This window comes from Cucurbita maxima, unplaced genomic scaffold (genome assembly GCF_002738345.1).
Source record: "Cucurbita maxima cultivar Rimu unplaced genomic scaffold, Cmax_1.0 Cma_Scf00010, whole genome shotgun sequence".
Lineage (NCBI taxonomy): Eukaryota > Viridiplantae > Streptophyta > Magnoliopsida > Cucurbitales > Cucurbitaceae > Cucurbita > Cucurbita maxima.
In genome coordinates, this window is record NW_019272026.1 from 2,706,282 (window position 1) to 2,729,705 (window position 23,424).

The 23,424-nt window shown below is 34.4% G+C and overlaps 2 protein-coding genes across 3 annotated transcripts; one reads left to right on the plus strand and one right to left on the minus strand.

Moving 5' to 3' along the window:
• The first annotated feature begins 1,149 nt into the window (after positions 1–1,149).
• LOC111485586 (RRP12-like protein) lies at positions 1,150–10,416 on the plus strand. The gene is made up of 18 exons (XM_023132526.1): positions 1,150–1,737; positions 1,909–2,428; positions 2,531–2,791; positions 2,928–3,019; positions 3,913–4,122; positions 4,202–4,603; positions 4,845–5,020; positions 5,164–5,263; positions 5,403–5,459; positions 5,731–5,865; positions 5,973–6,044; positions 7,687–7,800; positions 7,952–8,113; positions 8,192–8,320; positions 8,408–8,509; positions 8,622–8,692; positions 9,369–9,533; positions 9,628–10,416. Exons 1-18 carry the CDS (start codon positions 1,237–1,239, stop codon positions 10,223–10,225), a joined length of 3,867 nt encoding a protein of 1,288 aa, XP_022988294.1. The 5' UTR covers positions 1,150–1,236; the 3' UTR covers positions 10,226–10,416.
• A 516-nt stretch (positions 10,417–10,932) lies between these two features.
• Positions 10,933–20,639, minus strand: LOC111485587 (3-oxoacyl-[acyl-carrier-protein] synthase II, chloroplastic-like). Of its 2 annotated transcripts, XM_023132528.1 has the most exons (15): positions 20,392–20,639; positions 19,951–20,138; positions 18,705–18,910; positions 18,423–18,626; positions 17,966–18,076; positions 17,751–17,846; positions 16,861–16,906; positions 16,694–16,773; positions 16,216–16,284; positions 15,870–15,954; positions 12,290–12,444; positions 12,130–12,210; positions 11,851–11,910; positions 11,552–11,714; positions 10,933–11,287 (listed from the first exon to the last, which is right to left on the minus strand). In XM_023132528.1, the coding sequence occupies exons 1-14, from the start codon at positions 20,448–20,450 to the stop codon at positions 11,598–11,600; spliced, it is 1,557 nt and encodes a 518-aa protein (XP_022988296.1). In that variant the 5' UTR covers positions 20,451–20,639; the 3' UTR covers positions 10,933–11,287; positions 11,552–11,597. The 2 variants fall into 2 exon arrangements, with proteins under 2 accessions (XP_022988296.1, XP_022988295.1); XM_023132527.1 differs by having other exon boundaries at positions 19,951–20,639.
• Between the last annotated feature and the right edge of the window lie 2,785 nt (positions 20,640–23,424).

The window sequence follows — 23,424 nt, forward strand, 5'->3', positions numbered from 1 at the left end:
TAGCAATCAAAATTAGTGAACCACTTTAATTATGATAGTCTAAAACTAATTATTACAAATTAACAAGCATTTAAGCACAATTAAAGATAATAATATAAAGTTTGAAACATAATAACCAAATAAAAATAAAACTCGATAACTTTTTTAAAATTATTTTTTATTTCCTAGATTATGTTCCTATTTTCACAATTTCTTTGTCGTTTTTTTTATTTTCATAAATAAATAATTGAATTATTGGCAAAATTTTAAAATAAAAAATAAAATTTTAGTTCTCAAACTTTACTTTATTTTGAAAAAGGTCCTAGAAAATAGACATGAATATATTTAATCTTTATTTATCCAATAAATATATATATATATATATATATATATATATATATATATATTTATGAATAGTAAAAATAAAATAAAATATTGAATGAGTGAATCCGAACATAATTTAAATAATTATATATTCTTAGCTAAAATATCGTGTCTACTTCCACGTACATTAAAAAAATAAATTATAATGACATTGATTTATTTTTTTCGTTTATTATTATTATTTTTTATTTTAAAATTTTCAATTATTTGTATTTTGCATGTGGATTTATGTTTTCATTATTTATTTTTATTTTATTTTATAAATATATTTTTATCTCTCATTTTTAAATGATTTATAAATGAGTTGTCAAATCATTGAAATGAATGTATTTTATTTTGGACAAATAAATTATATTTGATTTTTTTAAATATAATGTATAATTAATTTTTCAGTTTGATTGTGTATAAGTTTTATTAAATACATTTAAAGATAATTATTAATATGGATTATTGAATAAAATAAGAAACTTAAATTTTAAGCATATTACATAATATACTTTTTAATGAATAAAAATTAAATCGGTTCTATTTATTTTAATATTATTATTATTTATTTAATAAATATGAATTGGGCCAAACTTAACAAAATAGTTGGGCCTAATGGGCTAACGAGCCCATGGGCCAAAAGACTATATCCATGTAATAGACCTAGACCGAATTGAGTTTTTTCGGGTTTTCAATCGAATAAACCGTAAAAAACCACGAACTCCGGTCCGGTTGAGAAAATTCGATTCGGTTTGTCGGTTCTTTTGATTTCGTAATTGCTTATAAGCTCTGAAACATGAAACCAACGGTATCAGAGTAAAACCCTGGCACTGCTTGGTTTCCTTGCGCGCTGCCTAGGGTTTATTCTTCACTTTCAAACCACCGATTATGGCCATGGAAGGCCTTGAGATGGAGGCATCCTTCGAATTTGAATCCAACAATGATTTCTGTGACTTGATTCTCTCACGTTTCAGCAATTCCAGCAATGAAAATCATCAGCATGTTTGCGCCGTCATTGGCGCCATGGCTCAGGAGCTCAGAGACCAGAGTCTTCCTTCCACTCCAGTTGCCTACTTCGGCGCCTCCTGCTCGTCTCTAGACCGTATCTCCTCTGAGCCTGACCCGCCGCCTCATCTTCTTGACGCGCTCCTTACCATTCTGTCTCTGCTTCTCCCGCGAATTTCCCCTCCGATTTTGAATAAGAAGAAGGAGTTTTTGTCTGGCCTTCTTATTCGCGTTCTTCGTATACCGTCGTTGACACCCGGTGCGATTACATTCGGACTTAATTGTGTTTCGCATTTGGTGGTTGTTAGGAATGCTGTCAACTGGTCGGATGTGTCTAATTTGTTCGGTTTTATTCTTGGGTTCGCAATTGATTCGCGCCCTAAGGTGATTTCTTATAACTCTTATCCGATTCACTGCTTACGATCATTTGGATTTGTTTTTAAAAAAAATGCGCGTACTTGAAATCCTGGTGTTTTGACCTCTTTGTGTATTGGGCAATTTGAATGGTTTTTGTATGTTTGCTATCTGAATGAAGTACTATTTGTGGCTGAACAGGTTAGAAGGCAATCGCACATTTGTCTTCGGGATGTCTTGTTAAAAGTTCAGGGAACGTCACTCCTCCCCTCTGCTAGCGAAGGGATCACCAATGTTCTTGAAAAATCTCTCTTACTCGCGGGTGGCTCAAACCCGACGGCTACTGAAAGACCTAAAGGAGCTCAGGAGGTTCTATTTATTTTGGAGGCTTTGCGGGAGTGTCTACCTCTCATGTCAATGAAGTATATTACTAACATACTTAAATACTACAAAACTCTTTTGGAGCTGCACCAACCTGTTGTTACTAAGCGCATTACGGATAGTTTGAACTCACTTTGTCTCCACCCAACTGTTGATGTTTCTGCGGAAGTACTGCTTGATCTTTTATGTTCTATGGCATTATCTTTTTCTACGAGCGAAACATCTGCAGATGGCCTGGCTTTCACAGCTCGCCTGCTTAATGTTGGGATGCAAAAAGTTTATAATGTTAATAGGCAGATATGTGTAGTTAAGCTCCCTGTTGCTTTCAATGCACTCAAAGGTTAATGCTTGCTTTAAAACTTATAGTTAAGTTCACACTCGTTTCTTCATTGTTTGTGGAAAACAATGCAATTAATTTGTAATGTTCATGTCGGATTGACAGATATTATGCTATCTGATCACGAGGAGGCAATCCGTTCTGCCCAGGATGCTATGAAAAATCTGATAAGTGCTTGTATTGATGAAGACTTGATCAGAAAGGGTGTGGATCAGATTAGGACGACTGAAAACGTGGAGCCAAGGAGGTCTGGGCCGACCGTAGTAGAAAAACTATGTGCTATTATAGGAAGTTTACTTGATTATCATTACACTGCTGTTTTTGACTTGGCTTTTCAAGTTGTTTCAGCCATGTTTGATAAATTAGGTATTCTTGAACTACTTGATCTTATTGAATTTCCTCTTCACTCATCAGTTGAACATGTTACTAAAATTATCATTTCCTTTGTATGGTTTGTCGTCCATTTTTCAATGTGAAAAGGTCTTGGTTTATTATTGTGCAGGGAAATATTCTTCTTACTTCCTGAAAGGAGCCCTTAATAGCCTAGCAAACATGCAGAAATTGCCAGATGAAGACTTCCCCTTCCGGAAAGAGGTATTCCTCCCTGAGTTAAGGACGCCAAATAATTTATACATTGGTTATTAATTTTTGTCACAGATTCTCTTAGGTTTTATTGTTTAGCATCCGTAGTTCAGAATCCAAATGGGAAGTATTTGCCCGGTCTTTTCATTTTGTTTCCCATATTATTTTCTGGTCCTTTTGATGTGGGTATGGGTTTGATGGCCACAAGGATTTACTTCTCTCGTATTGTTTTAATACATGCTTTCTTCCTCAATCTTTGTGTCACTTGTGTTGAAAAAGGGGAACGTATCTCTTTTGTCTGCTTTTATTTGCTACATTCTACACTGGTTATCACTAATTGGCTCAATCTTGTAAGTTCATTATTTGCTACATCATGTCCAAGAAATATTTAAAATTTATTATTGGGTCTGATGATGGAGCGTTTGAGAATTATGTCCTAGATGTGTTCTTCTCTTTCCCTGAGACTAATAAACAAATATTCACGTATGTTATTTATTTTATCTTTATAATGAGATCAAACTTTCATTATGTACTTTCATAAAAGGAGGCCGAGCCAAATATAGAAAACAAGAAACTTGCATAGAAGAAAAAGTAAGCTTAAAAAGGATATACCAGTTGGTATGACAATGATGTAGTTCAGACACTGTGTGCCATTTATACTGTAATCCTAGTTTTGTCAATGAGACTTTCTGGTGATTATCTCATATCTTTCATAGAGTTTTCAAAGCAATCAGAGGTAAAAAGTTAGGAATGGGATTATGTTGTCTGCGGCTTTTGTTGGAATGTAACTTACTGGGTGTCTAGCTGTTGGTTTCAGCCTCCTTGGGAATGGATTTCTTTTGTGCATTTTATTATCTATTCTTTCTCTTGTGTTACTCTTAACCAATGCTTGTTCCACAACTCAGTTGCATGAATGCCTTGGATCAGCTCTTGGTGCGATGGGACCTCAAAGTTTCTTGGATCTTGTACCTTTTAATTTGGACACAGAAAACCTATCAGAGATCAATATTTGGCTCCTTCCAATATTGAAGCAATACACTGTTGGTGCTCATTTGAGCTATTTCACGAAGACCATTTTGGGTATGATAGGAGAAATCAAGCGGAAGTCACAAAGGGTATGATATTTCCTTGTCTAGGCATGAGCCTTTTAGTTTTTTTTTTGAAATGTAGTCTCATCTTTTTCATCTCTTGCAGCTTGAGCAACAGGGCATGGTCTTTTCATTGAGGAGTATGGATTCGCTTGTTTACTCTTTCTGGTCCTTGCTGCCTTCATTTTGCAATTATCCTTTGGATACTGCTGAAAGCTTTAAGGATCTTCAAAAAGCTTTATGCATTGCTCTTAAAGAGGAACCTGATGTTCGAGGTATAATATGTTCAAGTCTGCAGATTCTCATCCAACAGAATAAGAGAGTGCTGGAAGGAAAGAATGATGAGTCTGATATTGAAGTGGACATGGCCAGCAAGCTTGCTATGTCTCATTATACCCGAAAGGTGGCGGAAAGTAACCTATCTGTACTCAAGTCCTCTTCGCCCGAGTTACTGTCTACTTTGTCAGACATCTTTCTAACATCTTCAAAAGATGGTGGTTATTTGCAGGTATCCTTCTGTTGTTTGAAAAATGAAAATAACTTGTGATTTGTGATGGCTTGTCTGGGTGATGTATAGGCTTACTTCAGTTGCATCATATTTGAGATAGTTGCTGATAATTATTTTGTATTTGCCATGTCTTTTAGTGACTTTCATTTCTTCTTGTCTTGGAGTTCGATTGTTTCCTAACGGCCTGGATATTGTGTATATTCTATTATTTCAATACCACTTCTGTTTGAAATATGTGCAGTCCACAATTGGAGAAATTTCTTCAATATCAGATAAAGGTGTTGTGTCAAATCTCTTCGGAAGGACAATGAGGAAGCTTTTGAAGCTGACCCAGGAAGCTAAAAAAGTAGAGCCAGAAGTTTCCAATTCCATGCAGATTGATGATCCCACAAATGCAAGTTCACCCTCTCTCATGAGGTATGCTTCCTTCAATATTTGCATTGGCTAGCTCCTTGTCTTCGCTAGATGAGCATGTAGATTCAGTTACTTATTTTGTATGCCCTATATATTGGAGGTTTGTAGCCCTTAACTTCCTAACAAGTCTTTCACCTTGACTGCAGGGCCCAAATGTATGACTTCGCTGTATCTTTTTTGCCTGGACTGAATTCCAAAGAGATTGATGTTTTATTCGTTGCAGTAAAATCTGCATTAAAAGAACAGGTATTGGCTCTGTACTGTTTCATTATGTTTTTGGTGAGAGAGTATATTTCTATGGAAAAATCGAACATCTTGTCAAAAGTCTCATAGAATTCTTTGATATTATTTAGTTTCATACATAGTTACGCATCCTGAATTGTAGGATTGTGAAGCTTTGATACAGAAGAAGGCATATAAGGTTCTCTCAGCTATTCTCAAGGTATTTCTTGTGTTCACAATGCCTACTATCGTAATTTTCTCAGTATTTGTTTGAATAAAGAATCATTTTCACGGTTTTTATACTAGATTGTCATAAAAAGCTTAGCATTTTATTGGAATTTGTCTGGTTAGTTTAACCTACCTGAATAAGGTTTTGGTTACCGAATATGGTGTCTATGTAACATTCAATGATTTTTTAATGTATGTGCTCTTACTGTATATTTTAGGATTGGTAATTGATGTACTTCTATTGTTTTAATTTGTATTATCAGAATTCTGATGAGTTCCTTTCCTCAAAGTTCGATGAATTGCTTACACTTATGATTGAAGTGTTGCCTTTATGCCATTTTTCTGCCAAACGTCACAGACTCGATTGTCTATACTTTCTGATTGTCCACATTACGAAGGTAAGTATGGTTGATATTTTATTTTTGGAGAAGCTGCATTATGCTAGCCTGCTAAAATATTTCCCAACCCGTTGTGATTTCAAATTTGGTACTTTTGATTCCCTCAGGAGGATTCAGGGTTGAGACGGCATGACATCATTAGTTCATTTTTGACTGAAATAATACTTGCGCTCAAAGAGGTATTCTATTTTTTTTCTCTTCATGTTATAATATTTCCTCCTTCTAATTGAATTATATGGCTTTTTATGTGTCAGTCTACCTTCTTCTAGGATTTTTACTATTTGATGACGATGGAATAATTTCAGTTGGTACTTTATCATGACTAAGATTTTCTAAATTATTTATGTACGTGCATTTGGCACGTGAAGAGAAAATTTGTATCTGTGGTGCACTTCAGTTTTCTCTTTTTCTTTAACCAAGTCTAATCAAAATTTGATTACTGTAACTTTTTTTTTTTGCAAATACTTCTCAGTTATCTTTAAAAAATAATTTTTGTAATTATTTATTTTCCTTTAGACTGGTTTTGATTGTATGATGATCTAAGTTTAAAATTTGTTGAATGTTTGGAGTGTTGCAGACAGAAAATTAACTTGAATGATATGCTGCAGAGAAGATCTTCTAAATTGTTTGATTCTGTTATGGATGTTTTAGTTGTGGAGGCATTAATAATGATATTGCTTGTCTTCTCATGTTTTCTTCATTGTTTTGCTTACTTCTGGAGCAGATTTATAATGTTTCGATGTTAATGAGGGCAACCTCTTCTTAAATTTACTTACGTAGGGATTTTGTAGGGGCATTGGTAGAAGCTAGAGAAGTAATAGTTTATTAATCGTGAAATTTGGCAATACTTATATTAAGGCATTTGTGGCAAGAGCCATCTTTTTGAAAGAGAATGAAGACGATTATTTTAGACTCGGTTACATCCTTTTTTCCTTTACTTATTTGCTTCTCTGAATACTTCTGTCATTAATCATTTTAGTGATATTCCTTCATCTTTTTTTTTTCAAAAAAGATTTAATTCGACAAAATTCATACTTGTATTAAGAAAATTTTCATTTTCTTTTTTACTTTGAAAGGCTTATTGCCGCCCTATCATAAAATTTGCAAATGACCTTTTTATTGAAGAATTGTAGTTCTTTTCTTGAAATGATCGTCATAAGGTTGTAGGACGTTTCATTTGTCGTCATAACAAACTAAAAAATAAAAAATGTTCAATGCATTTTTATTCTTATTTCCAATTGTTTACCTGCTTTTCTAATTTTCATCTCTACTCAGTTTCTTTTCCAGCAGGAAATAAGATTCATGATTTCTGTACTTGGGGTAAATTCTGTATTATCTATGTTGTGATCAGAAGATTTCTATTTACTAATGTGATAAACAAAACTTGCATGTAATACTTTTTTATTAATTTCTCGGTGGCATAGATTACCATGGAAGGTTTGCTTGCCTTCAGATTGTTACATTGTACCATATAAGCTCAATCTAGAGGGTATATGGTGTCAGAATTTTTTTTTACAAGAAATCTTGACTTCCGTTGAGAATAAAGTGAAAGATTACATGGGAAAACAAAAGGCCACGAAAAGGAGCAGAACTTATATGGTGTTTGAAATTAGTTATTGTTTTTAGTACAGCTTGTGACTGACCTCATATAAGTTGAAACTACTATGAGCTTTTGGGATTTCTCTTACTGAATTGTACGTTATCTACATAATGACATTCAGCTTGTTTCAACATGTTACTTGTGTTGTTCTTAACTCGTGTATTGTTGTTTCATGAATGTTTTGTTATAAGTGCTAATTGTCTCGTGCATTTATCTTTCAGGCTAATAAGAAAACAAGAAACAGAGCTTATGATATTCTTGTTCAGATTGGTCATGCATGTATGGACGATAACAAAGGTGGAAAGATAGACTATCTGTATCAGCTTTTCAATATGGTAAATTGTTTCCAAGTCTTTTTTTTAGTTACTTCTCATGTGAACAACATTAATGGTTTATCCTCCCCACCACAACCCCTCCCACTGTCCATCTAGCTAAATTGACTCAATATCAATTGATATAATGCCATTATAAATATTAATATCTCAGGTAGCTGGAGGTCTTGCTGGTGAAACTCCACATATGATCAGTGCTGCAATAAAAGGATTAGCTCGCTTGGCTTATGAATTCTCAGATCTAGTTTCAGCAGCTTGCAATTTGCTGCCATCTACCTTTTTGCTTCTCCAAAGAAAGAACAGAGAAATAATCAAAGTCAGCATTCCTTTCTCCCTTTTGCTTGTATCTTTTTTGATATCTCTTTAGTTTTATTTATACTCTCATTTTCTGCAGGCCAATTTGGGATTTTTAAAGGTTTTGGTGGCCAAATCAAACGGTGAAGTGTTGCAGATGCACTTATCGAGTTTGGTGGAAGGCTTGCTTAAGTGGCAAGATGGCCCAAAAAATCACTTCAAAGCTAAAGTTGGTATTTTTATAAGTTCATTCTGGAATCGTTCTTTTGCATTCTGATGGGTCCGAATTTACATTTTTCATCTGTTAATTTTCCAGGTTAAGCAGTTACTTGAAATGCTTGTCAGAAAATGTGGCTTGGATGCGGTCAAGGTTGTGATGCCTGAAGAACACATGAAACTTCTTACCAACATTAGGAAGGTTAGTTGTAAACTTAGTACTGGATTGAGAAACATAGAGGCTTATGTAGAATCACGGAACAAAAAGATTGTGTACGGGTTTATTCTTACTACGGGATGGTTTTGGTATGCAGATCAGAGAACGGAAAGAAAAGAAGGTTAAATCTGAGGGGGCTAGGTCTATGGTGTCGAAAGCAACATCCAGGTATATCCCACAGTTCATCTAATGGTTACGTACTTCAATGCGTGCATAGCGCTATTTTGTGCATAGTGCTTGTTGATAAATGAATAGTTTTCACTAACGAAAAGGTTTGTTGGGACTCTAGTCTATGCACTTAACATGAAGAAATATATTTGTTCTTTTCTTCGATAACCGGGAGTTGGAGCCTTCCTGCTCTATACCATGGGTCGGTCACCCACGCCCACTCAAGGCTGGATTTAGGAGAATCAATGGGTTTTGGTATGAAGCTCACCTAAATGTTAGAACCTGGAACTTTTTAAGTTAGTATGACCGAGAGGACCCAAGTCATTGCCAAAGTTTCTGCCCCTTGGGGTCAATCAAGAAATATACAGTTGTCACTAGAAATTACTAGCCATACTGGTAACCAGTGGACCAGCGGACTTTATCAGATCAGATCTTTTTCCTCCTATTACCAATAATTTCTTTTAACCTTTATTCTTTTGGTGGTGGTGATGGTGGTGGTGGGTAGGGAGATGATCGAGCGGAGGAAAGAACCTTCTGAGTGTTACAAGATATGATTGATGGCTTTTTAAGTGCTGCATTTCGTTTGGAATTTCTGCGCCAATACTCACTGTTTTTAAGCCCTCGAAATTTCTGCATTTTACAACTTCTCAACTTGTGACTATTGGTTTACTTTCAGGATGAGTAGATGGAATCATTCAAGAATTTTTTCGGAAGTCGGTGATGATGAGACTGAAGACAGTGGTGCTGAATACTTGGGGGAAAGTGATTCAGAATATGGGGATGCTAGAAAAAGTCGACCATCAAAGGCTTCCTCACACCTCAAATCCAAGACATCTAAACGGTCCGTTTGCATTTTCATTCCAAGTTTAATTTAGAGTAATGCATTCCCATTTGCCTAGATTGGTGATTGCAATCTTGATTTTTGAACACTTCAGTCCCAAGAACCGGTCAACCATGAATTTACTTGAACGCTTGCCCGACCAATTGGAAGATGAGCCTCTCGACTTGCTTGATCAACAAAGAACAAGATATGCTCTTCAATCATCAGCGCATCTAAAACGGAAGACAGATTTGTCGGATGGTGAGATGAAGATCGACGATGAGGGACGTTTAATAATTGCCGATGATGATGATGAAATAAAGAACAAGAGAAAAGCTTCCAACCGTGATTTAGATGAAAGGAGTGAAGTTGGGAGTCACTTGTCAAATGGTTCCTCCAAGAAAATTCAAAAGCGCAAAAGAACATCAGACTCTGGGTGGGCTTACACTGGTACCGAGTATGCTAGCAAGAAGGCTGGAGGGGATGTTAAGAGGAAGGACAAGCTTGAACCTTATGCATATTGGCCTCTTGATCGGAAGATGATGAGCCGTCGACCGGAGCATCGAGCCGCTGCTCGGAAGGGAATGGTTAGTGTGGTAAATATGACAAAGAAACTTGAAGGCAAGAGTGCCTCAAGTATTCTGTCAAGCAAAGGTTCCAAGATTAGGAAGAGTCGCAACAAAGGTGGCAAGAAAACCCTAATCCTCAAATGAGTCTAGGTTAAGGTTACATATAATTTTTTTTCCTTCAGAAAAATCTCAAATGAGTTGCTGTATATTTTTCACCCGTTTCAGTAGAAGAAGGGTTCCATTGTTTTGTCACAGTTTTGTTTGGAGCTTGTGTACTTATGATATATTGTGGAATAATTTATTTATTCAATGTGACATTCGAATATTTAGTTATAGATTTGAAGTTTTAATGGTTGCATTAGTATTTAATTATATTTAATTATCTTTGGAATACACATTCTGAGATGAAAATTGAGATCTAATGTTGTGTGGCGGTGATTTAGAACATCTGAATTTTCGTTTTATGTTTATTAAACATCTACTTTTTAAGTCTCAATTTTTGTATGAAATTCTTAAATGACAATTCTATGGATTGATTCGAAATATTTATGGGATATTCTAAGTTCAAAGATTTTTTTTTTTTTTTTTTAATCGAAAGGACCTAAATCTTGAAAATAAAGATATATAACATTTTGCTAGTATTAGCAACACATCAAAAAAAATACCGAGATTAAAAGTATTGGGATCTTCACATCGACATGAGAAATGTTGTGCAATCTAGCACCATGCATTAATGCAGGGCATTGTTACGTACAATATATGTACACTTTTTAATCTCCAAAATTCTTTAGTTTGATGAACACCCTCTGTTGAACCCATACTTATGCACCACTTTTAGTACAAGAAATCAATGAGGAAAAATATTGCTATATAAAAGCATATGATATGTTTAATGAAAACACCTCTTCAATTAGGGGTTCCATCTACATGGAAAATATTGCAGCAGAGTAGAAGGGCCTGGTTTTGTTTTGTTTTGTTTTGTTTTTTGGGTATTGTTTATCAACGGTGTAGAAGCTAACTTAATTCGTCAAAATCATCATAGTACTACACAACTGTTTGGAAAATGTTCTAATGTTTAACCAGACGATCATTGGCCTGTATCCTGCTCGATCACAAGCAATTGAACGGCCTACCGATTTGCGTTGCTGTGTGTCTTATGAAACAATTATAACAGACCATTGCGAATATCCCCACATTAGTCAGTAACTGCAAGACATAACTGAATTTAGACTGTCTATACAAACTTTGATTGAAGAGGAAAAGAACAAAAAAGAAAAAACGTTGAATCTGTCAATTTTAAACACAATAACATTCCTACGTTCTTTCGCAAACATACAAACATAAGCATAGCTCACCTAGTTGAGAAAAGAGGCTTGAGGTCTAAGGAAAAAAAAAACACTAACATAATTCTTACCTCCAAAGAGTGAGATGAAAATAGGGGAAGAAAAAAAAAAAAGAAAAACCACGTACCTTGTACACATTAGGCTGGACGACTCCCATTTCAGTTTTCAGAGTTTCACTTATAGGGGGCAAATAGGATGGATGAATTGTGGCCGCCAAAGCCAAAGGAGTTGGACAGAGCCACCTTGATTTCCAATCTTTCTTTCTTTGGGCCCACAAGTATATTTGTGTCCTGTAGTTAGTCATTTGTTGGCATTGGAGTATGTTACGAAAGAGATTAAACAATTTCCATAATCATGCAATAGATTGATCAGATCATGTGCAATCATGAAAATGTGAAAAAGTGATCCTCATAACAAGCAACATACCACGCCTTTATCTGGGTTTTCTAAGTTAATATTTGGATGGATCCATCCTGTTCTTATGGCCTGTACCAGGAAGTAGTCTGACATCAGCAACTTAAATGTAATTGGAAACTATATATTTAATAATCATGATGATAAGGTAAAATCGTATATAAAATCAGAAATGTATGATGGATAAGCTTTTCAGCAGCTTTGTTCACAATATGAATAATCAGACAGTTGAAAAGAAATTTGAGAAGCTTCCATTATTCAATTCTAATCATCACGTTTGATAAATCTCACCTGTATGGTAGCAACAGCCTCAACGGCACCAGCGGCCCCTAGTAGATGGCCAACCATAGACTTTGTGGAGTTCACTTTTAACTGCAAAATCATAGCAATGTTAAGCATGCAGAAACTTATATTTTAGACCGAAGTAAAAATTGTATTTGCATGGTTTAACCTCACGGTTGTTGCCAAAACAATGTACAAGAGCTTGATATTCTTTGACGTCTTCAGCCAGTGAAGATGTCGCATGAGCATTAACGTAATTCACATCTTCCTTAGATATTCCAGACTGAGCTAATGCCTTCTCTATGCACAGAATAACTCCAGCCCCTGTTTAAGTTGTCATATAAAGCATAATACAGGATGTCAACACTCTGAATGGTGATTTTAATAAATTTTAGTAAATTTGGGATTGGAATGCTTGGTGTTGGATTATGTTTAGGAATATGTAATAAAAACTTAGGTTTGTATAACTTGCATTTGATGTGAAGTGAGGATTTATATTTTAAGTTCGTATTTAATAGAAAAGGTGGTTTAAATTTATGAAGCAAATGAGATTAGCAAACCTCAAACTTCGGCAACACAAACTTATTCTATGAGCTAGACATCTCCAAAAATGGAAAACACTAGTGAAAGTTATCCTCTTAAAAATGTCTCTCTTCAAAATCTGACCAGCACTCCCTCTAGTAAACAATAGAAGTAGAACTTTCTCTCGGGAAGGTCATGGTGCCACACCAAGGGATCAATCTGGGGTGTGGTTACCTTCGATCTCATTCCGTTCAAGAAGGTATCTTAGGCCAGAAAGGATTGTAAAGAAGATTTTGTGCCCTCTTAACCAACCATGTGGGCAGCCAACTGTCTGGATTTTCCCCATTGAAGATACACATTTCCAAAGATGTACGCTCCCATCACACTCTGTTTGTCCAACACTACTACAAAATGTTACTTATCAACTCCGCCAATCCCCTAATCCTTCCAAGTTTCTTCATTGCACACCCTATGTTCTTCTCCATGAATCGTTGCATCTCTCCCTCGATAGACTCAACTCCGCCTCCATCACGTTTTATATACCTAAAATCTTCTTTGTAATGACAGAGCCTCTAATAGACTTTCCATTTTCTTATGAGCTACCATCCTCTAGTGATCCAGCTCCAATAGAATTATCATAAAGAAAAAAACAAACATCCATTTACCCACACCAAAAGTAATCATATACCCTCCCATTTTCCCATTCAAACCCAGCATTGTATACAAAATCTTGGACCTGACAATAAAGAGACAACGAATCAAGAAAGACTCCTCCCCCATTAATCATCACTTTGTAAATGATCCCTGATAAAAATATCCCTTTAAAAAACCTACACCAAGGGGGCAATGAAGAAAACTTATAGATACCCAATCCTTTTAAAGATCATCTTACAGACCCAGTCAAAACAGAGACCAAAGGAGAAGGAAACTGATTAAGACACCCCAGGAAGCAAGAAAAGTAAACGCAAGTCACTAATTTGTGAGATAAACAGCCAACTTTGAACCCACAGGCAAAGTGTCCACACTCGCTGCAACTGTAGCAGTATCCACTACTGCAAGCATACCTATCTGCACCACCTTGCAGGTAGCAATCCTTGACTATATGCCCATCACCCTGCACTTAAAGCAAACACCACCATTACCAACACCATAACTACTGTGCTCGCCTTGGTCAGCAATAAACCTGTATCGTCCACCATCACCACATTTTCCTCCACCACCTCTTCCTCTTGTTACTTCCACCTTTGTACCTACCTCTCCTCTGCCTTGGAACAACCATCACATTTTTGCCTCAATCACAGATTCCACATCTTCAACCCCAAGATCACAAAATGCCTTGAATCTGAGGGAAGAGCGGTGGGAAAAAGACTCCCCAACTCTTTGTCTCAAAGAAGGAAACAATATCCCATTTGGTCACTGGACCACTTCGTCTTCCCACTCACCCTCCTTCATTTCCAATCTCTTGCCACACACAACAATGACAGAACCCTAAGACTTCGCTCTCTATTCCCTCCCTTTAGTCTCACTCTCTCGAGGAAGGCTCTCTCCTTTCAAAATTATCTTAATATTTGATCTCAGGAAATTGGCATGCTAGCTTAAATGGTTTTAATGATTTACAGACTCTATTAATCCATAACCAGTTCTACTAGAATAAGTAGTCTGTTAAAATTCTGCCCAATCTAAACTAAGTAGCTCCTTAACAGAGAAGAAGCATTCATAACTATGAAATATCGAGAAAAACATATTATACAGTTAAAAAGTTGTACAATAAAGTGTAATATCAGTATTAATTTGAAGTTGTATAATGACCTAAATTGATGAACACATATCATTCTAGTAATATTTTTTAAAAGGTTATGACAAAGGTAGGGGTGGGGATTTGAAACTATAATCTCTAAGATTTGAGTAGGGATGCCTTAACCACTAAGTTATATGCTAATGTTCGCATATCATTCTCATAAGATTATTTTCATAAAAGAATAGAACTTTGAAAATTTAATTATGAAATTACCATTGTAGAGATTTATTAATTTATTTATCCAAACCCATGATTTCAAGGGGAATAGAATAGCAGAGAATCAAGGATTTCTAAGCACCCTTTAAAATCAAGTCACAATTTCAACCAAAAGAAGGAAAGAAACATCATACCCATAACTATAACCGTTCTTATGTTTAAACCTCCAAATAAACAGGACCAATGGGGAATAATCTGATCTATTTGACTTCAATGTTGTATGATCATTCTCCTTTCATGTCAAAGTATCTTACACTGAGATATATCTCACTCTGATTTTCAGATTATATAATAATTTTTCGTCCAACTTAAAAGTTAAGTACAGTTGTTTGCACGCTACAAGTTATGTACCATGTGTTTTGAATATGTTGTGAAGATTTATGGTGTTACACAAGTGTTTTGATCTCAATGTTAAATTTCTTCACACTGAATAGCTGGAGTAATTCTTTAAGTTAAGGAAAATAAAAATCTCCTGGAAAAGCTCATGGCACAGTAAATTAATTCATTTAATTGTAACATAAAAATTAAGAATTTATTTAGAGAAAGAAGAAGAGAGACAGAGAGAGGAAATAGGAAGAAAAAGAAAAAGAAAAAAAACTTACATTCTCACTCATAGTAAAACCTTCCATGATTTGATTTTCGTTTGAGGGAAAGTAAGGCAATTTTCTAAGGAAATTCGATCATATTAGTAAAAAAAAACATCAAATCCAGTTACATTTGGTATTTGAATGGATAAATTACTTGACAAAAAAAATATGATACAAATCCAATGAAAAAGATGGACTCTCAATGATTAAAGATGGAGTTAAGAAATCTACTTTAAAATTAAATCCTTAATGATTGATTGACTATTTTTTCCACCTAAATTAATAATCGATTTGAAAGTTACCTCCAATTAGAAATCATTAAAAACTCCTTTTTAGAAGTTCATGAAGCCCAGTAAAAAGCATACCCTACCATAGAAAAGTGAACCACTTGGAGAAAATAATAAGACCCTTTAACTGGTGGAATTCCATAATTTAAAATTGTAAAAATAATCCAATTAATCTTACCACATAACTCAACTAGTTAAAGTCCGTCAGATATTTTTATCCCCCACTCCCATAAGTTATTGAACTAATAAAACAAAATGATAATCATAATTAAAAATTCCAAATTTTGTTTTGAAACAGAAGAAAATCCATCAATTTCTCAGTTAATGATAGAGGATTACCGTCAGGGTGTGGTTCGGTCATGTGATAAGCATCACAAGTGAAACTTCCACCAAGAAATTCTGCATAGATTTGGGTACCGCGTTGCTGCAATTGTGGAATCAGGAAATAGCAAATTTTTTCAGATACTTTACAACAAATAGATGCACGGGCTTCAGCAACATTATGAAAAATTATGAATAAGATGACGTTGGAAAAACTATAATGAGGCAAGGATGAGAAATGCTGTAAAGCTTTGGACAGGAGGGCACTCCAGCGAAACAGGTGAAGTTGTCCTTCATTGAACTAGAGGATGAGGGGAAAAGATTCATTTGAAATGGTCATTAAAAATAATTGCACTGACCATACCTTTGCGTGCTCTAATTCTTCTAAAAGCAAAACTCCAGACCCCTCCCCCATAACAAATCCATCACGATTCTGTATGAAACAAAAATGCTAAGCATCAAAATGGAGATAACAAGCACATCAGGTTTATGATTAAAGATTACCTATTGGTGACTTTTGCCGCATTTTTTTTTTTAAGTAAGAAAGTTCCAGTGTTGCTTAAAAGTATGTTCACCATTGTACTTCCTATTTGTTCAGAGAAACGACACAGAACCACACCAAACAAAAATTATTATATTTTCCTATCAAGAAAAACTAAATCCTGCAACGACTTATTCCACCTCTTTGCAAGTTAAGATTAAGTTTATTAGATAAGAAAGTTAACCCAGGTTTAAGAGACCTTGGTTGTTGATATTTTATTTATTCATGAGCAATGTTTTTGTTTACTGAAAAACTATGATTCAGACAATCAAAAGGAAACAAAAAATGAAGCTGACATTACAATATCCCAAGGCCTTGAAGCTTTGGTAGGATCACTGTTTCTTTGTGAAAGTGTATTGCAAGCAACAAACCCTCCCAAACCTATAAGCAGTAAAATAAAATAGATTCACTTCGAATATCTCAGGCAAAAAGAGTTAAAAACTTTATTTACATAATAAATAGACATACCAATTGGTATAATTGCTGCATCTGAACCTCCACAGAGCATTAGATCCTGCACATAAGAAAACAGAAACTATAGCAACAATTCTGACATTTAAATTGTTGCTTTTCTAAGTTACTTTTTTTCCTTCTAAAACTACGCTTGCACCTCCATTTAAACTTCATTTAACAGCATAGTTATCACAATATTATTCTTACATGCAACAAGAACAGAATAAAACACATGGAAACATTTCAGTTGACTTGAGAATCGATGTCAAGAAAACATAGGATTTGGTTATGATACTTATATGAAACACTTCTCTAGTAAGAACTTCTGAGAAAAAGACAGTAGTTAAGTACTCGTTTGCTTATGAATGCCAATACTTGTTTGCTTTGTTTATGGAGGAGAGCGAATAATAGCAAAGAAGAAGTGCGTATGGACTGTAATGGATACAAGGGAATGATAGTCTATGTGTAGAGACAGTTAGAAAAGGAAAAACACGGGGTTTTCAGTATGTTGCTAGAGAAAGAGAAGGAAGGGAGGAAAAGTGTGTGCTGTGAACTTGATGGAACTAGAATGTCTCTACTCTAGAATCTTGTAGAGTTTCTAGGCCTCTCAAACGCGCAGTACTTGAACCACCCATATTTTCCAAAATATTCTTCGGAGCCTATCAACTAGCTTCCTCCAAGGCACTTGTTATTGAAATTTGCAAATATGCTTTCTGACATGTAGTCAAACTTCACAAGAGAATGCATATATTGAAAAGTACTTTAGTCAGTTAATAGCCTTGTTGGGATATTGGAAAAACTATGCCAACACACAAGTAATCAAGTAAGTCGCATACCAAGAGAAAGAGAAAAGGTTGGAAACTAGATTAATCCACTCCTTAGTTCCTGAGAAATTGATAACTTACAGCTTCGCCTCTAATTATGTGATTAGCAGCATTTAGTATACAAAAGTTGCTCGTAGCACAAGCAGTAGAAATTGAATAGTTTGGGCCCATCCATCCCTACAATTTCAAAATAAGTATTTCACAATAATGTTAAGAAATCAATAACTACAATACCTTAAGAGTTTCTTCTTCTTTTTTCTTTTTAATTTACTATATCCACAAAAGGATTCACTGACCAGATCCATAGCTAGCATGGCAGAACCCATGTTTGTAGTTGCAAATGGAACACAGAAAGGATTCATCTTCTTGTATGAAATTCGCAATGCTTCAATTGCATCATTAAAGACCTATTCAATATAAGTTAATAGGAAGAAGTTTTGATAAATAATAAGAATAACAATAAATGGGGGAAAAAAAAATCCACAGTAGCACATTCAAAATTAAGAAAACAATAAATTAACATTAAATAAAATAAAGCTGCATATCTTGTCCCATCTTAGTAAAAATTAAATGGCTATCCTATAGTATCTTTGAGTAGAAAATCTGTAGAAGGATTAAGATAACAAACCTTTCAGGTAACAGTTTTACAAGAAGTAATCTTTTTCAGATGCGAAGGAAGTAGGTAAAATCACAGATTGGTAATATTACCCTCCAAATCACTCCCCTAGTATCAAGCGTAGAATTAGGGATTACCTTCATGCCTCCCATTGCTGAACCAATCAGTACTCCACATTTAGTTTTATCCAACTTTTCTCTAAGCTCTTTTGTAAATCCCCCATCCTCTAGGGCTTTTTTTCCAGCAATAAGCATGTAAAGCATGAACTTATCCATCCGCTTAGAGAATTTTGGTGCAACCCATCCATCAGTAGAGAAAGTTTTAATCTCTCCAGCAATTCTCTGAAAAAATAATCAGAATTCAGACAGGCAAACAGATAACGCTGGTTTCAGGAATTTTTTAGATGAAGGTATATTTACGGTGGGGAACTGGGAACAATCAAATGCCTCAATCTCGCTAATTCCACTGACACCCTCCAGCAAATTTTTGTAGAAGATGTCAAGATCATGGCCCAAAGGCGTCACCACACCCATTCCAGTGACAACTACTCTTCTTTGTTTTGTATGGTGTTTCTTTTTCCTTCCCACATCTTCAGCTGGCTGAACAGCTATAGCGACAGTCTCACCTGAAGTTTAAATAAAATGACAATACAACAATCGGATTCAGTATTCTTTTCATTTTTTCACAGAATATTTCACATTGCCCTGTTTCTACTAAATAAAGTTTTTCAGGTCCAGTGACATTAGAATCCAACAGAACAGACCTAAACTATATACAGAACTCAATACCAACTTTTTAGGATCATGGAAACTTCATACTTGCAGGAGGACTAAGAAACAACCAGCTTCAGTGTATTGAAGACATATACATGACAAGACTATTTATGTTGCGGACAGACAGTAATGTATACTGGTCAGATCACCCACAAGAATATAGGTTTGGGGTTGAGGCAACTTAGAAGTATATTAGTCAGGTTTGAGAAGTGCAGACCAGAATGGTGAGAGCCAATTAAAGCCAATGACGAATGACATTTGACATGAACTACGATTGTAAGTGGTAGAGAGAAACATGACAAAGCATGACAATGGGCAAAATGAAACACTGCAAAAAAACAACACTTCGTGAACTCCAAAAAAAATAATAAATAATAACAAACAAGAAGCGGTATGGGCATGACGAGTTGGGTCAGTGACAAATAACAAAGATTACAGCGTTGCAACATAAATACTTGATTCAGCGGCGGTGGAAAAACATATTAATTCGATACACTCGTCCGATGAAGTTGAAATTTAGAAAAGAAAAAGAGATGAATCTGAATCGAGTGGAAAAAAAATATAAAGAACTCGATAACGCCAGATTCTTGCCAAGAAGTGTCGATATTAATCTAATTGCTCCTTCCTTTAACAGGTCTATTTGAGAAATCAGCAGGAAAAATTAGGTAAACAAAAACCAAAGGTTCCAGTCAAGGTAGCGAAAAGCCGGAAGCAGCAAGCCAAACAAGCAGATTCGAGACAGTCCATGTAAGAGCAAAACAGACATGTAAGGTACTAATTCCAACCGCAATACAAATTCCAGAAACCACCAAAGAAACAGCACAGAACAGGTGAAAAGAAAAATACATCGCAGCAAATAACCGAGAACGGGAAAAGAAAAAAACTCAATCACCTGAACGTGAAGCCCGATTTGCACGCTTCTGCCGACGGTTAGCGGGGAGAGTCTTAGGTCCAAAAAGTAAGGAGAAGCCATTATTACCTACGGAGGCGAGAGAAGAAAGGGCATAACTACTGCTACAGTACTCATCGCAGGGCTCGAAAGCAAGGCATGAGTTCATTAGGCCATGAATATTGAATCCACTGAAAGAAGAAACCAATCCAGCATTGAATTGGGAGGTGAAACTACAACATTTAGATTGCAGCTTCCTCCTTGAGGTGGATGTCAATCTTTTGGAAGAATGACGGATGGAGGCATTAACGGAATGGTCCTTAAAGCAAGTGGCGGACATGCAAGCGGCAACAAGCCAAGTACAGAAAGGAGATTCAACAGCAAAGGAAGCCATGGAAGTAAATAAGAACAACAAGAACAAGAACAAGAAGCAGAGATAATTACAGAGGTGGTGGTGGAGGTGGTTGTGGCGTCGTGAGTAAGAGATTGATTGATGGTTGCATTTGAATCGTTGGTGGTTCACAAACAAGTGTTGAAAGCGTTGAAGAAGAAACAAGCAATCTGAGTCGTCTGAGGAAGCGAACGACAACTGTTCTTCTCTGCACACTCTTTCTCTCTCTTCCGTCTCGGAGCTTCTCTCTCTACAATTGGTGGAAATGGAGAGGAAGAAGCGTCTGAGCTTCACAAGATGCGCTACAATCAAAATTACGAGGATCTCTGACCATAAATATTTTTCCTTTTTCCTTTTTATATTTTCTGATAATTTTATTAATTTTTAAAATTTTTAAGTTAAAAAAATAATAATATAAAAAAAAATGGTTCCGGCGTTTTTACATAAATAAAATATTATGAATATTCTAATTTCTATTTTGAATATTCTATTTAGATGCTTTATTTATCCATCTTTTGAAATTAACTTAATTACTATAATATAAATTTTCATTTAATAATTAAGTGTTGACTTTTTTAACCCTATAAAGGTCAATGATAATTAGCCGGGATAGCTACGATACGAGGGTCGTGTTGTTGTAAACTAAGATTACAAGACGAGAGCGACATTACATGTGAGAGTTTGATCATGTGAGAGTTTAAACGTGCAGTTCAATTGTCTACGACTCTAGTGGCCGAACAATCTTAAATTCTACCTGAGTTGTTTTTGGTTGACGAACCGAAATCTCAACAAAAGTATAATTATTTTTATTTTGTATTTTATTGAATTTTAGTTTTATTAAAGAAAATTTAAAGAAAAAAATATTTTATTATGTGAAAAAAATTAATGATTTTTTAAATATTTATTAAATATCATATTTTTTAATTACTGATAGAGTTTAATTTTCGATCATGTGTTAATTTATTTATCCTTTGGTGATGTTATAATATATTAATTGTTTAACATAAATTTATATAAATTAGTTTGGTAACATTTTATGATATAAATTATGAATATAATTTAAATTAAAATTGTATAAATAAAATTATTGTGAATATCTTTGAGAATAATTTAATTTTTTATTATTAGTTTTTAAAAATTAAATTTATAAATCCAATTTTCACGAGTTATTTTTGTTTATGATATAAACTAAGAATAAATATAAATAAAATATAAAATATAACAAAAACAACGAAATAATAATTTGATTTTTCCTTTTTATTTTAAAAATTAAAATTTTAAAATACTACTCTCAACTATAATTTAATTTTTTTTTTCTATTTTTATTTGTTACAAATGTTTTCAAATTTAACCTAAAATTAAAAAACATTGTTAAATAAAAGTTATTATAAAAAATTTATAAGAAAATAACATAAAATTAAAAAACAAGAGAGAACAAAACAAGCTTGGTAGAATCGACAGAAAAAAAGACTCTATTAAGCTTGACTCTAGCCCGACTTTGTGAAATGACTTGAGAGATGTATGATAAATGAGAATCGAAAGGCGAAAGTGAAATACAGTACTCTATGTATCCCGACTCAAATAGCATGATTTAGAGACCAGTAAATCTCTTATAAAAAAACAATTTAATATACTAAACTAAAGTTTCGATCAATATCCTATATGAACAAAAAAAATAAAAAAATTGTAATTTATAAGAAATTCGTTTTTTTATTTGAACATTGAAAAAACCAAAACGTTTTAATTATTAATTAAACAAACAAATTTAATTATTAATCGTAATACATCATTAAATAAATATTATAAATTTTAAACTTCATAAATTAATAAATTAATGACACAGTGGATAATAACTTACGACCACTTCTAGACTGCCCTATATCTTCTAATATAAATTTAAGCGAGCTATCCTACCGTACATGTCGTGGTGCGGAGCGAACTTTGTGAGACTTTTAAAAGGGTAGACGGAGCTAAATTTTATATTATATTAAATTTTTTTTTAGTACGACCTAAATTTACCATATATATATATATATATATGTATGAAGAAGATTATTAGCCAAGCAATTCCTATCTAATTGGGTCCCTCGGTTCGGCCGGTGGTCCACCAACTTCCAACCGACGGTGGTTTACCTAATTACATCGAACCGTTAGATTTTTTTTAATATTTATTTTCATTTTTTTAATTTAATAATTATATCGGATCATTAAAAAAATGAAGCAATCTATAATTAAACTGAGCCTTTAACCATAAATAATTAATATAATTGATTTGCTTGTAGTCCCTAGTCATATGAGTCCCTAGTCATATGTTCATCAATGATGTTAAGTTGGGGGATGCGTACTAATTTTATACGGTCAATTTTCATACGGTAGTTTGATTACCCGACCTAAATTATATTGAGTTATTTTGTATATCACACACGTTTAGTTTTTTCTTATTATTTGTAACAATTTAATTGATAGCGATACATGATTTAACAAAATGATGAATTAATAGTTTAACGGTAATTGTTCTTAGTAAGAAAGAATGAATAGTGTTTATATGATCCGGTGACGAATAGCTTGAACCAACCCAAATCATAAGAGTTGAGTTGGATTATATATATATATATATTTTTTTTTTTTCCAGTTTGGATGGTTGATTTTTTGAAAAATCAAAAGTTTAGTTCTCAAATTGAAACTTGTTCGGTCAGGTTAGTCAAAAATGACTAAGACTCCAAAGGAGTCGAGCCTCGAATAAGGGGAGGCGTGCTTTGTTCAAGGGGAGGTGTTGGATGATGAAAGTCCCACATCGGTTAATTTAGGGAATGGTCATGGGTTTATAATCTAAGAATACACTCTTCATTGGTATGAGGCCTTTTGGGAAGCCCAAAGCAAAACCATGAGAGTTTATGCTCAAAGTGGACAATATCATACCATTGTGGAGAGTCGTGTTCGTCTAACAAGGTTCACCCGACTAACTTAAAACTAGAGTTCATAACTCAATCCAAAAATATTTAACGTTTGTAACAAATATGAATGATCTCCTACAACTTATAAATACAATATCTATTATAAATAAGAACAATTTAAAAAAAAAAAAA

Excerpts from the sequence above, each read along its gene's own strand:
- LOC111485586 (XM_023132526.1), top strand. The coding sequence starts at position 1,237 with ATGGCCATGGAAGGCCTTGAGATGGAGGCATCCTTCGAATTTGAATCC. Across the intron at positions 1,738-1,908 it reads CAATTGATTCGCGCCCTAAG|GTTAGAAGGCAATCGCACAT; the intron begins GTGATTTCTTAT and ends GTGGCTGAACAG. Across the intron at positions 6,045-7,686 it reads TAATACTTGCGCTCAAAGAG|GCTAATAAGAAAACAAGAAA; the intron begins GTATTCTATTTT and ends TTTATCTTTCAG.
- LOC111485587 (XM_023132527.1), bottom strand. The coding sequence starts at position 20,341 with ATGGCTTCCTTTGCTGTTGAATCTCCTTTCTGTACTTGGCTTGTTGCC. Across the intron at positions 18,627-18,704 it reads ATTGTTCCCAGTTCCCCACC|AGAATTGCTGGAGAGATTAA; the intron begins GTAAATATACCT and ends TTATTTTTTCAG. Across the intron at positions 16,907-17,750 it reads ACATAATTAGAGGCGAAGCT|GATCTAATGCTCTGTGGAGG; the intron begins GTAAGTTATCAA and ends TCTTATGTGCAG.